At 36.3% G+C, this 14,946-nt stretch overlaps 2 protein-coding genes and 1 pseudogene across 3 annotated transcripts; 2 read left to right on the top strand and 1 right to left on the bottom strand.

Moving 5' to 3' along the window:
• The window catches only part of LOC107611723, a 6,143-nt pseudogene extending 3,602 nt beyond the window's left edge, over window positions 1-2,541 (bottom strand).
• Window positions 4,814-7,026, top strand: LOC107612113. Of its 2 annotated transcripts, none has more exons than XM_016313935.2 (3): window positions 4,814-5,006; window positions 5,156-5,492; window positions 6,798-7,026. In XM_016313935.2, exons 1-3 carry the CDS (start codon window positions 4,984-4,986, stop codon window positions 6,927-6,929), a joined length of 492 nt encoding a protein of 163 aa, XP_016169421.1. In that variant the 5' UTR covers window positions 4,814-4,983; the 3' UTR covers window positions 6,930-7,026. The 2 variants fall into 2 exon arrangements, with proteins under 2 accessions (XP_016169421.1, XP_016169423.1); XM_016313937.2 differs by having other exon boundaries at window positions 4,828-5,006; window positions 6,743-7,026.
• LOC110266124 lies at window positions 8,056-9,390 on the top strand. Its single transcript, XM_021110088.1, has 2 exons — window positions 8,056-8,842; window positions 8,927-9,390. The coding sequence occupies exons 1-2, from the start codon at window positions 8,621-8,623 to the stop codon at window positions 9,215-9,217; spliced, it is 513 nt and encodes a 170-aa protein (XP_020965747.1). The 5' UTR covers window positions 8,056-8,620; the 3' UTR covers window positions 9,218-9,390.

Raw genomic sequence — 14,946 nt, 5'->3', positions numbered from 1 at the left:
CAACAATCTCCGTGGGATTCGACCCTTACTCACGTAAGGTATTACTTGGACGACCCAGTGCACTTGCTGGTTAGTGGTACGAGTTGTGAAAAGTGTGATTCACAATTTGTGCACCAGGCTTCACGTCAGATTAGGTTAAACTAATTTAAATGAGGAAATATAGGAAATGGAGTATATGTACAATATGTACAATGGGATTTATTAGAAATGTTCGATTCAGTAGAATATTAGATATTGATTATCTCTAGTACTCGGATAGTTATTACAAGAGAACAATGAATTAGATAGCTTTGCATGATTTAACATAGTATTACTACTCAATTAATGCATAAGAAAGCACCATTTCGAAAGAGGTTAAATTTGAATAAACAATAAAAAAAGAGGATAAGTTACTAAATTTCTTTAATAAATGTAAAGTTAGATTTTTTTTAGTAGCTGAAAATAATTAACAAAAAAAAACATAAAGAACAATTCAATTAGTAAGACAATTTCGTTAAATATTATTCTCAAAATTTTTTTAAGGCAATAAAAGCTTTACTTGATGAGTATGAGTCTTCATCATCGTCTTTGTTATGATGTCCACTACTGTATTTGCATCTATTAAGATTAACTGGAGATTTACATAACATTTTTAAGTCATGATGTCTCGAATTTTCGGCACTAAAGGATCAACAAATCCAGAACTAACCTGAGAATTATTGACAAGAGTAAAGGTCTTTAGACATTCTGTTCTCACAAATAATATCTCTTTACCCCAAGTCTCAAACTAGAAGAAATCCTCTCCAAATAACAAACAACTCTCCTCTTGCAGAATATTATTACTCTCAATTGTTTCCAAACAATCTCTTTGTTAACTTTCATTCCAATCTCTGCTAACACAAGCAAAATCAACATAATTATTAGTGTCAAGATAATTAGCATCACAATTAATCTTAAAGGTACCCACCAAATGGGGGATCTAAGAGCCACTAATGATAGTAGAGATCGACACTCGTTGCAACTCAAAAACATTCCAAAATTTCTTTTCTGAGGCTAAAGCCATACAAGTTACTTTATTCAGAGGCCAAGGCTCGAGGGGATTAAAGATCGCATTATTCCTTGATCGCCAAATCCATCAGAGACCAGAAAAGAATCTAAATGAGCACTCTTTGCTATGAAACAAGAACCAATTCATCAAATCTAGAGGCTGACAGAAAACTTCCAAAGCTTTCCAAACTAGTTGAGCTTTTGGACAATTCTAAATGCAATGTAAAACCTTCAATTAACTCTTTTTTTTTTAATTAAAGGAGCTCAACACACGAGTGGAGCAAGGAACAAAGAAACAAAAAGAAACCAAAATAAAAATAGCCACCTAACAACTTGTCGAGCAAAACAAATCCCCTTGTCATCTTCGCTTGGCACTGCCATCAACAACAAAAGGGGTCCTCCCTCCTTTACTCCTGATAACTAATACGAGACAAGTTAACAGTTTCTTCTACCACTTTGCCTTTATTCTAAAGAGGTAAATACCAAATCGGTACCCGAAAGATTCTGGCGCTGACAAAATGGTACATGACTTTTGTTATTGACAAAATAGTCCCTAAAAAATTTTAAAATTTGACAAGCGTGTCCCCGAGCTCGCTGGAACAAATCTCCAGCAAACACAATGCTGACATGGCCACTGTATTTTGGTAATATGGCAAACCACCCCCCAAACCCTAAGCCCTCCCTCCCAACGCAGACTCCCCCTCCATCTCCCTCTCCATCGCAGCCCTCCCCTACCCAACGTAGCCCCCCTCCCCTCCCCCTCCATCCCCATCGCAACCCCCCAACACACTCCTCCCTTCCCTTTCCCTCTCCATCACTGCCTCCTTCCCTCTCCCTCCCATCGCAGATCATATAAAGGCACAGATAGAAGCATGCTCAATAGAACACAATATCATAATTCAAATTACAATCTACCAATACCATTTGTGTTTCTTTCCAAATGTATTATACTATTCCATCAATTACATTAAAAAAGAAGAAAAAAAATTCACCTACAAACTCCCAACATTTCTTACCAAGATGATCATGTAAAGCACTCTTATCAATCCCTTGGTGATGGTAACTCTTGCAAACAGTAAAAAACATTCTGCACCAACAATCCCACCAAATTCACAATGACCAACACACCCACAATAACCGTGAAAAACTGCAGAAACGAGTTCTGTGTATCAATTGCTATAATAAGCAAAACCAAGAAAATCACGAAGACAAAGTTATAGATGAACATCAAAAGCGTGACCCAAAGGTAAGTGATGAACAAACGCTTGAAGATTTTGGGGATTGTAGAGATGGTGGAGGAAAAGGAGACAGCTTTGTTGGTGTAGAGGGAAGCGACGGTAAAGACGGCGGCGGCGGTGGAGAGGAGAGAGAAGGCGAAGAGGAAGAAAAGGTAACAGATTTCTGGGATGTTCAGGAATTGTAGCTCCTCTAGTGCTAGATCCATTATTCCTTCTTCTTCTTCTCAGATTCTCGTTCTGTTCTTCTTCGATCTGAGAGAGAGAATTGAAAGTTTTGGTTTGTAGTTGCGTTGAAAGGATGAAATTTTGAGATATTAGATTGTTGTTCTTTTATATTGCAGAAATGAGATGAGATGAGATGAGATGATATGAGAGGGAGGGAGAGGGAAGGGGGCTGCGATGGGGAGGGAAAAGGGAAGGGAAAGGGGGCTACGATGAGGGAGGGGGAGGGATTAGGGTTTGGAATAATATTTTTAATTACAAATTCCAACTCAAAATAAACTTCTCTTGTCAGCAAAAACCGGTGAACACGTAAGCATCTTACTCGTCGGAGCCATGGTCCGGCAAGCACGAGGACACGCTTGGCAAATTTTTAAAACATTCAAGTACCATTTTGTCAATAACAACAGTCAGGTACCAAAATGTCAGCATTTGAATCTTTCGGGTACTGATTTGGTCATTACCTCTATTCTAAAATATCCTCCGATTTCTTTCGATCCAGGCGTTTCAGACTATCACAAAGAAAGATATATACCATTTGTTGCGCTCCTCCTTTCTACAAGTCGCACCTATCCAGCTTTAAAAATGGTCCTTCAAAGTACCCGGGACGGACCACCACCTGTCAAGAAAAGATAACCAAATGCACCACACCTGCCAAGTAAATTCACATACAAGAAATAAATGATGGACATATTCTACATCCTTATTACATAGTACACACATATTATCCTCATTATTAGCCATCCCAAACCGACACAATCCCTCTTTTGTATTTAGCCTGCCTACTAAGGTAAACCAAACAAGCAGTTCCACTCTTGGAGGAACTAATACTTTTCAGATGGTCTTGGTGAAGGTATAACTTGTTACGTCCTTCGAAAGCATTTTCTCCTGCAACACCAATAAATAAAGTATCTTTTTTCTAGGTGGCTATTTTTATTTTGTTTTAGTAACTGGTATTGTAAGGTTACAGCAAGCTTTCCCATTCAGAAGGCAAGTTATGAGAAATCAAGTATCTTTTTTTCTGACAACTTATGTTTGGCAAAGACGCTAGAGTCGAGTAGAATTTTGGAGATGAGGCTGGCATCCAATTTGGACAAATACTTTGGAATCCTTTCGCTACATAATCATATTAGAAAAGAAGATTTTCAAATTATCTTTGATAAAATGACATTTCGGTTTAGTACTTGAAAAATGTAAAACTTTTCTCTTGCGAGCAGGATCACTTTGGCCCAATCAATTTTAGCAACTATTCATTTTTATTTCATGTAAACTATAAGACTGTCACTGAATGTGTGTGATGAGATCGAATAAGTCTGTATGAATTTTGTGTGGGACAGCAATAAAACTAATAATAAGGTCTATTTGATTATTTGAAAGAAATTATATTTGTCAAAAAAATTTGACGATTTAGAGTTCAAACAAACCAAAATAGTAAACAATGCTAATCTTATAAAATTTAATGCAAAATAAAAATATTTTTTGAGTCAAGATAATCAGAAAAAATATAAATGTGGGGAATTAAGGTGGCAAGTGCTCTCTGAAATTAATTAATTTAGTAAGGTATTGACATGGCAAGTTTTTTGATAAATTTGTGTTCATGTTCTTGAATATATTTGTGTCTTATTTTATTACACTTCAAAATTTAAAAGTCCAGGTTGGATTAGGCATAAACGTATGAATATACGTCGGCAAGTTTTTTTTTTTTTTTCAAGGATAGGTTCTTTGTATATACAACACCTGAAAAATTAATCAATTACATCATACCGTCTACACTAGCCCACTTCTTACTGCGTACATCTTAGGCCCAACCATTTTTGTCTTATGAAATATGAATATGCGTAACAAGGAAAACAAAAACAGCAATGACATCACTCTTTCATTTGAACAAATTAACCTATTTCATCAAAATTAATTCATCTTTTGAAATACAATATTAGTTTTTTATGTATAATCTTATCAATATTTTAAATATTCATAGATATAAATAATAATTTACTTTAATAGGTTGTTGTATATAAAAGGCGAGATTCGAATTCGACGCTTGCAACACTATAGTATACACGAACGAAGTATTCGAAAAATCCTTTGTATATCCCTTACAATGTAAGTAGTAGTTCAAGGGTATCAATCATAGATTAATCTAATTAAATGGAAAAGTTTAGGAGCCAGCAATTTTATTGAATTTTGACCAGTATGTAACCAGCAGAGAAAGGTGAATCATTGGATGAAATCTCACATCAATCTCACACTATTAAATCATCATTGATGGCTATTTGATGACTACCAATCACAAAAGTTGCTGGCCTAGCATTGCTCTTAAATAAATGATAAACAGTTAACAGTTGACCCTCCAAGTCAATGAATTGGGTGCATATATAAGCCACTTACGCATTCGCATTCACATTCACATAATAAATTGTTCAATTCCTTCAACCCTTTAGAAATTGAAAACCAAGCTTGAAAACATTTCTTCGTTTTACACAGCATATATATAAATACCATGGTTATCGACGAAGCTTCATTGTAATTACTCACTCTTCTTCACATTATCATCACAATTATTAAAATTGTTAATATAACTAATCATTACCTAAAACTTCTAGTTAATTATCAATCAATCATCTTATGCTTTAATTTAATTTCATGAATTGAATAATTTCTTGCCATGTCAGTTTTGAAACCAGCGAGGATCTGGCCACGTGTCTCGCAACGAGTCCGATAATATCGGAGTCATGGAGGCTGTGCAGCGTGGCCAATGTCACGGCGGCACGGAGTTTCGTGGCAGAAAGTGGCGGCGGCGACGGAGGAGTGGTGTACGTGGCTTCATCGGGGGTTCAGATGGCGGAGGGGACGGAATCTAGCTGGAGAAGGTTGGTGGCGTTAGAGAGCATCGGAGGAGAATCGCTGTTCAGTATGCATCGGAAAAGGGAGGAGGAGGAGGAGGTTGTTATGGTGCACGCCGCCATCTTCGATCTCTTTTCCTCATTCTTCGTCTCTTTCCGCAACCAGGTTAGTTTATTTTCTTCTTGATTTTAATATATTTTTTTTAATTTTTGAGTTAATATTAACTAATTTATTATTTTGTTTTATTGAAAATATTGGTTTGTTCGTCTCTTTCGTGTTTATTATTATTTCTTCGGAGATATTTGGTCTAGTTTTGTGGTGGATGGGTGCAGTTGTTGATGGAACAAGTTTTTTGAGTTATTTGTATGCTGAGTCTTAATTTAATTTTTGGGTTTCAATTGCCTCCTTTTAATTTTTAAATTTTGTAAATACATTTTACATTGGTGTTTAGAATAATTTTTAATATAAAAATATTAATAAATACTGATATGTTATTTTAATTTTTTTTTTATTTTTTAAAAATGAACTTTATTTTTTTATTAAAAAAAGTCTTTTTCAAAAAAAAAATTCTTTTAATTTAAGGTGAAAGAAAAATGAAAAAAGAATAATTTGATTTACTTTTTTCAGATATTGCAATAGAAATAATATGAATTCTGTAATATATTCTTAACCCACATTATTATCTCCAAGTTTTCGATAAAAGTGTGTCTTCTTATTTGATGGATTAATGCAACTTTTTGCCAAACTTAGCTAGTGGCAGAGCTAATTATTTGATAGAATAATATGTTGATTGATATTTTAAATTTGATTAATTAATATATGATCCATCCGGGGTTTAAGTGGAAAAGGAAAAAGGTTAAAGCCAAATAATATGAACCGTTACACTTTATCACTTGCTTTCACAAGAATTTCCTGGTGTTGTGGCCTGTGGGTGCATTGTCACTGTGTGAAAAGGTGATGGCAAAAGAATGAAAAGAGAGAGTACCTATTACCTAATACAGGAGCAGGAAAAATACAATATATATATTATTTGTTAGAATATAATTAGAATCAATTAGTATATCTTGAATATTTATTATAGAATATTACGTTTTTATTATTACGATTCTCTTAGTCTCTATAAATATCTTTTTATATTGTATCATTTTAAACAATTTGAATAGACAACTTGAACACACTAAATACACATAAATCCTTTCTTCAGTTTAGTCTTTTTTCATACTTTTTTTCTGTGCCATTTTTTTTCTTTTCTTTTGTCAATGCTGTGATGCTTTTCTGACCTTACCGATTAGCTTATTCACTACTTATTCTCATGGAGAAATCATACATTTTTCGTCACCTTCCGATAGTTTGTCATCTCTTCGCACTTTGTCACTTTTTAACAGTTTTCCGGCAATTCGCCATCTTTTTAGCAGTTTTTCGGCAGTTGGTCACTTTTGCAGTAATTTCGTCTGCGTTCTCTGGTGACAGTTCCGTCTGCGTTCTCTTCCGGCAGTTCTGTCTGCGTTCTCTTCCGACAGTTCTGTCTGCGTTCCCTTCCAGCAGTTTCGTCTGCACTTTCTTCAGACAAGCAGCAGTTCTGTCTGCGCTTCTTTCAGATAAGCGGTAGTTCCATCTGCACTTCCTTCCGGCAGTTCTGTCTGCGCTTCTTTCAGATAAGCGGTAGTTCCATCTGCACTTCCTTCCGGCAGTTCCGTCTGCACCCGCTTTATCAGTTTATGCAGTTTTTTTCCTCTTTATTTCGTTATTTTAAATAAGTTTCAAACTCAAGTTGTCACTTGAGTTTGAAGGGGATGTTAGAATATAATTAGGATCAATTAATATATCTGAATATTTATTATAGAATATTACGTTTTTATTATTACGATTCTCTTAGTTCTTATAAATACCCTTCTATATTGCATCATTCTAAACAACTTGAATAGACAACTTGAACACACTGAATAATACACAAAAGGAAAAGTATAGGTAGACAATGAAAATATTAAACAATGTAAACAATAGATATATCGGATGTTCATTTTACTAGTGTACGGATTGTTATTTTAATATTAAAATTTAGATAATTAATTTAGAGGTGTAGTGTATTTTTATTTAATTGGTGGTTGTTTATGTTGTTCAAAATAATCATTGTTTTCCTAGCATTCTCCTAAAAAAACACTTTTCTCAACTTGATTTCTTGTTTTTAACATTATTATTATTAGTCAATATTTTAAATTAATATTTTATTTTTATATTATTAAGATTTAATATTTAGGATATTAAATTTAAAATTTAGTATAAAAAAATTACCAGCTAAATATTAACAAAAATAGATAAATTTTATTGGTTATATAATATTGTTCATTTGTATTTATTTGCTGAACGAGTAAATTTTATGTAGATGTTTAAATATATACGATGTCATCGATATTATTTATATAGAACTATACACTAATATAAAGGAGATTGCTATTTTTGGTGTTCAATTCTTATTTTTCTTTTTCTTTTTCAACTTTTATCCTTATGCACAATTGCCTAAATGACTAATATTTACTAAGAGGGTAAATGTGTAAATTGAAGTTGGAATGTTAAGTTGTTAACTACCAAATTGAACGGATTTCATCTCTTTCTCTTTATCTGTGCTGTTCGTACTATTTAATTATGTATAAATATATTTTTTAAGCATAGCAAACAAATAAAATGAACAATCAATTTAGAATGAAAAGAATATTATTTAAACGGATAAGTATTGTTTTGGTTCCTAACGTTGAGAGTCAGAATCGAAATCGTTCCTAACGTAATTTTGAATTTAAAACCTTCCTTAATATTTTTTTCATATTAAAATCGTTCTTTTTAATAAAATTTTGAGTAATTACCCAAATTGGTCCCTGAGGTTTTTAAAATCGGACACTTTAGTCCCCCAGCTTTTGAAATACACAAAAAACTCCCCCAAGTTTAACTCCGGCGGACAAATCAGTCCCTGGCAATCTTTCTCCGTCAATGACAAACGGAGAACGCTGACGTAGAGCCCTGGGCCGGCACACGTGGCAGTCAGTGGTCCACGTGTGCAAAAAGACAGATCAGTCCCTGGGCCTAAACTGTGTCGTTTTGTAGTTTGGCTCCATGTACATCCCTCTTCTCAAAACCAAAATACTCAAAACCCACCCTTTCTTCCTCAATTTACAGAGAAAAGACGTAACCCCTCTTCATCCGTTTCATCTTCAACCTCTGTCACCCACATTCAACTGTCAGCATTTGGGGATGGAATCCCCCTTTGCGTGCATCTAGAGCCCTATTGTTTGCACTCTATAATGGCCAATGTTTCAGCGACCGTTAGCGGCGAAAGCTCTGCTGCGTCTAGTCGCCGGCGAGGGAGACTAAGCCAGGATAGCATGGGCGAGAGAGGATTAAGCAAAATCGACTTCGCAAAGGGAAAACACCCGAATTGCTTCTGTGGGTATCACGCGATAATATGCAAGTCGACTACTACGGAGAATCCTGGAAGGTTGTTTTTTGGGTGCCCCATGTACAAGGTAAGAAACCCAAACTATTGCATAACAAGCTTTTTGGATTTGTAGAATGGTTCTGAGCAGAATCAGGAATTGGGTTCATTGCAGGAAAATCAACCATATTGCAAGTTCTTCGCTTGGGTTGACACTGTTTTTGATCTCAGCTTCAAGAAGGCTGCTGTGAAAGAACCTAGTGAATTGCAGGATTTAGTGGGTATTGTTGGTGGGTTCCAAGATAGATTAATAGAGTTGCAAAATAGGGTGTATGCACTAGAGATGTGTCAAAATACAGAGGCAAAAAAAGAATGCAAGAAGAGTTGGTTTAAGGCGGTTTACTTTATTTATGTATTTTGTGCTGCAAGTTGTGCTATTGTGTTTAAGTATATTGTTGGATCTTAGGTTTTTTGAAAATGTTAGTTATTTGGTGATGTAAATTGAAACTTATGAATGAATGAAATTCTTAAAAATTTCATTATTTTGCTGAAAATTTTAGGGAGTCAAACATTTTTGTAGGTTAAAAAATATTTGGAAATTTGTTGAAACTTAGTTGTAAAAGAACCATGATTTCTTAAATATAAAGATAATAAGCATATGTTATTTCAATTAGGACCATGAATGTTGAATCATTCCTGTGCATCAAACAATCATTGAATCTGTTACTGAAACAATAGTTATTATTGTATTTTTGCATTAACATATTATCTATGCACTAAAAATGAATACGTAGCACCAAATGAATAATGGAAAAAAACAACACCACCATTACTTATAACAGCGAATATATTGCTTTAATATCAGTTAGCAACTGCAAAATATAGGATGCAGTTGAACTAAAGTCAGAAATTGGCCATACATTAGCCGAAACATAAGCCAAAAAAACAAAGTTTCATCCACACGAATCTCTTATCAATCCTAAGTTACGAGTATTTTAAGTTTAGGTCCATCAACTTAAAAGCTCATTATCAAAATACAAACGAAACTATTACATCAAAAAAGCATAATCATTTGCCTTCAATCACTTTTGTCTCGGATGCTTGAACCCGGGATTGGGAATAAACTGGAACATCCTTGATGTAGTGCCCTTACTTGCCGCTGTAATTGTTGCTGCCGAGACGCCTTGACTTGGTCTAGGTGGTGGAATAGGAGGTGGAGTGCTAGATTGGACTGGTGCAGGATAATGTGGTCTAACGATAGGCTGCTTGGCCCTTGCACTATGGGGAATTGTCGCTCCAGAATTTGCTGCACCCTGTGATAAAGGAGATAGCATATGCAAAGAGTAGACAATTAAATGTTAGCAAACCTAACAGTGTAGTAACACAATGGGCGATTTATAACTCCAATTTGACTCACCATACTAGACACAAAACCTGGTGCATTAGCTGTAGGCTGAATTGGATTAGGATGATCAACCACATTCTGCAATAATGAAAAAATTAAGCCAAATATAATTCCAAGTCAGTCCTTGTGGAATTTAGAAAAAGACATATAAGTCCCCAATGATTTTAAAAATATCCAACTAAGTCCCTATGGAAGCATGAAAAACCCAATTTAGTCCTCGCGATCAATAATTAGTACATTAATTATGGTGGTTTACCTGCACCTGGGGTGCTGATTGTGAGACATGCATCTCCTCTGCTGCTTGGTTAGTGGTTTTAGCCGTTGACTGAGCATTTGTACTTCTTCTTAACTTGGTTGATCTTCTATTTGGAGCGGCTGGACCTTTGCATGTTTTCTGGTTATGTCCAGTCTCTCCACATTTAGAGCATGTAACCCGAAATGTCTTCTTCACCTTTGAACCGCTTGTCTCATTCTCAGATGGCTCCTTCTTTCTTCTCTTCACTGGTCTTCCAACAGGTCTCTTCAACTTAGGTGGAATTGGATTAATAACTTCAATCTTGTCCCAATACTCTTCTGAGTTCACCGGTTGGATGCAGGGTTGGTATGTGGCCCTTGCTGCCCCAATTTTCAGTAATGGATGTACATAGCCTTCAGGCCTGTCACCCCTCCTAGCAATAGCAGCTAAAGCATGAACGCACGGAATACCTGCAGTTTAACAAGTTTTGAGATTTTGTTACAAACATATACAATTATCAAAATTGTAATATAGTATATTATTGGAGTTTTTTACCAGTCAATTGCCACGCGTTACATGTACACTTGTTCTGGGCCAAGTCTACAGACAGCTTTTTCGTACCTCGCTGGACCTCAAATACTCTCCTCTCGTCATCACCAACCCACATTGGGTGCCAATACTTCACCTCCTTCATGATATCATCTAGTCTTTTCTGCTGCGTAGGAGCCAAGTCAGTACCTCCAAATGTGTCTAACACCTGTTTGTACTTTGTCATTCGTCTCATAATGTAACAGCGAAGCTCCTCACACATTGTGAGAATCGGTTTGGCTCGGTAGTTGACTATCTTTGCATTCCAAACCTCGCAAAGATTGTTGGTTAGATTGTCAGCCTTTGGTCCATGGCTAAAATGGGATTTTGTCCAGCATGCAGGGTCGAACTTCACAAGGTACACCCAGGCCTCTTCATTCACTCTCCGCAATCTCTCCATGCTTGCCTTGAACTCTGAAACAGTTGTGCACTTTGCACATTCCCAAACCATGTTCTTCACTCGCTTGTCCTTGAATCTGTTACTGAAATTCTTCCAAATGTGTCTGACACAGTTCCGGTGATGTGCATGCGGCATCACCTCCTTCAAGGCTGGTAACAAGCCCTACACAAAACAGTGAAATTGTATTCTCTATATCAATTTTTTATTTTAATTGTATATATCAATCTCCCTGCCAATAATTAATAAGATAATTTCACATCTTTCAAATTGAGTCAGCTACCTCAAGACCATTTTGAATCGGGTCAAGAAAGAAAACAAGATGAGATCTTCAAAGGTTATAACATGAACCAAATATATAGCCAAGGTTGAAAAAAACAATTACAGCCCATCTTCACACATATAGTATAACATTATATAATAGCATTATATAATAGCATTAAACTTCACATATATAGTATAACATTATATAATAGCATTATATATAATAGCATTATATAATAGCATTAAACTTCACATATATAGTATAACATTATATCATAGCATTATATGATAGCATTATATAGTAGCATTATATAATAGCATTAATCTGACATGCCACTTTATTACCTTCAGCAGATTATTATCAAACTTCACGAAGCAAGATTCTATATAATAGCATTATATATAATAAGGATTAAAAATGCTGTTTATTAATTTAAATGAGGATTAAAACAAAATTAAGTGAATTGACCTTTTGTTGATCGGATATGAAGTTCCAGCCATGAATGTAATGATCTCCAAGGTCCTCTTGCAGTAAGGTAAGAAACCACTTCCAATTATCTTTTGTCTCACTGTCAACCACCGCATATGCAATCACATAAAAGTGATTATTCGCATCTTGTCCTACGGCTGACAAGAGTTGTCCACCAAAATAACCCTTCAGGAAACACCCGTCAAGCCCAATCAGCTTTCTACAACCGGCTTTAAAGCCTCTCTTGCAAGCGTCTAGACATATGTATAGATTGTTGAATATCGGAGGAGATTCAGGTATTGGTGTCACACCCAACAGTGCAGTGCTACCAGGATTACTCCTCAAAATCTCAAGAAGGTAATGTCTCAGCTTGCTGTATTGTGCTTTCTCATTCCCAATGACACGCTCTCTGGCTTCTTTAAGTGCTCTATAAATCATCTTCCCGTTGATCATCACATTATAGTCAATTTTGATGTGCTCATAGGCTTCATTCAATGTCATGTGTGGTTGAGTCAATAGCCTCTTTTCCAACTTCTTGGCAACCCACTTCTGGTCAGCCATATTACTCCCAAACTCTCTGCCACATGTATGATTAGGGACATAAGTCTTGATCTGGTATGACTTGTGTTGATTATCCCAAGCACAGTAGATAAGCCATGGACAAGGATTTGGAATGATAGCCTGAGTTGTCCCGGATACTACAACGGTAGAGTCATTTGTCTCTTTAGCAGTTTCTTTACTTCCACCATCAACATGTCCCTCCTCCACAGTTGCACGCTCTTCAACATTCCCAGAGTCACCATCAATAGCATCTTCACCATTGTCCTTGTTAGACTCTTCATTTTCTTTAGATGCATCATTGTCTTTCTTGGATTTCCTTGGCTTCTTAATCCTCTCAACCCCGTGTTCACAATCACATCTGACTCTCCTTTGATCATTCTTGATATACCTAATCTTCCTCCCCTCAAATATCACATGGTCCTTTAAAGCATTCTTGAAGGACTCAATTGTTGCAAATTCCATGCCCAACTCAAAGTACACGTCTCCAAAACCTGATGCTTCATTGTATTGTGGAAACTCATACTTCTCTCTTTCATCTTCAGAGTTTTCTGGTGTCACTAAAGTTTCTGACTCATAGTCAAATACAGGGTCAGGCTCAACCTCTTCTTTAGCCTCTTCTTGTTCATCATCACTTGCTCCAGCCATTCTTGGGCCACCACCACTTGACCCAGCATGGTTGTGTCTAGCTGCACTTGGGCCACTAAATTTAGGCCCAATATCATCAGACTGCCTAATATGAGGCCCATCAGTAGTTGGCCCAACATGAGGTTTGTTGTTAGTTTTTGAAACCTTTGTAGTCTTGGAGCCCTTATTAACCTCCTTCTGAGACATCTTCTTCTTCATAGTTTGTTGTTTCCTCCTCGAAGCATTACTTCTACTCTCTGTTTTTTTTCCTCCTCTTTTAGGCTTTTTCTTCAGAACCACACACTCTTCTTCACTGCTTTCATCATCAAAACCTGGGGGAGGTGGTCTATAAGGCTCATCCTCCGTGCTTTCATACCCATCGTCACTAGACTCATTGCTAGACTCATCACCAGCTTCATCTCCAGCTTCATCAACAGGTTCATCAACAGCCTCCTCAACTGGGGTTTCCATGACTCGGTGATCAAAGAAAATGCACATTTCATCAGTTTCCTTGTTCTTTATTAACCCTTCGCGCATTTGATTAATCTCTAAGTCTCCTTTAATAGGATGCAGTCCAAACTCCATATTACCAGCAGCTTGATCATACCAATACATCTCTTTGTAATCTATATATCCTAAACCTTTGAATAGAGTCAGCAGATCAAAAAAACAGATGAGATCAATGTCCATCCTTGGAAACCTCTCTACTTTACCATCCATATATAGTAGTGCTCCATTGTTATCCCTCTCAAAATGACCACCATGGTGGAATACAGGAACCACAAAATCCTCCATCACTGGACATAATGCATAATAATTTATTAAAAACAAGCACCACTGCAAAGTTCAATGAAAATTCCTATTTGCTAGTTTTTTTTTTTTTTCGTTTTATGTCATAATAATAACCAAAACAGAGAGGATGAATAACTATTACAATATTCCATCACAGATTTCTAAACCCTAGGCCAAATCATAAAATACTCATCACTATTACTATAATGGTAGCTAAGAATAATTAACGAGTTTCTAACCTTCTTCAATGCAAGTCTTCAGTGGTCACATCCACTTGTTTGTTGCGTCTGACTAGGCGCTAACAGTAATGGCGACGAACGGAATGGTGACGTTGGGGTGACAAGGTTGAATGTGGGTGATGGAGGTTGAAGATGAAACGGCTGAAATGGGATGATGGCGATGATGTGGGCAATGACCTGGAGTTTGACGTTGAAGATGAAACGGATGAAGAGGGGTTACGTCTTTTCTCTGTAAATTGAGGAAGAAAGGGTGGGTTTTGAGTATTTTGGTTTTGAGAAGAGGGATGTACATGGGCCAAACTACAAAACGACACAGTTTAGGCCCAGGGACTGATCTGTCTTTTTGCACACGTGGACCACTGACTGCCACGTGTGCCAGCCCAGGGCTCCACGTCAGCGTTCTCCGTTTGTCATTGACGGAGAAAGATTGCCAAGGACTGATTTGTCCGCCGGAGTTAAACTTGGGGGAGTTTTTTGTGTATTTCAAAAGTTGGGGGACTAAAGTGTCCGATTTTAAAAACCTCAGGGACCAATTTGGGTAATTACTCTAAAATTTTTATTTTTATTCCTAAACTACTCCTATTTTAATTAAAAAAATTATAAAATTTTAAAAAAAATAAA

The sequence above is a fragment of the Arachis ipaensis genome, chromosome B08, assembly GCF_000816755.2.
Source record: "Arachis ipaensis cultivar K30076 chromosome B08, Araip1.1, whole genome shotgun sequence".
Classification (NCBI taxonomy): domain Eukaryota; kingdom Viridiplantae; phylum Streptophyta; class Magnoliopsida; order Fabales; family Fabaceae; genus Arachis; species Arachis ipaensis.
This window is presented reverse-complemented; position numbering and strand designations above follow the sequence as displayed.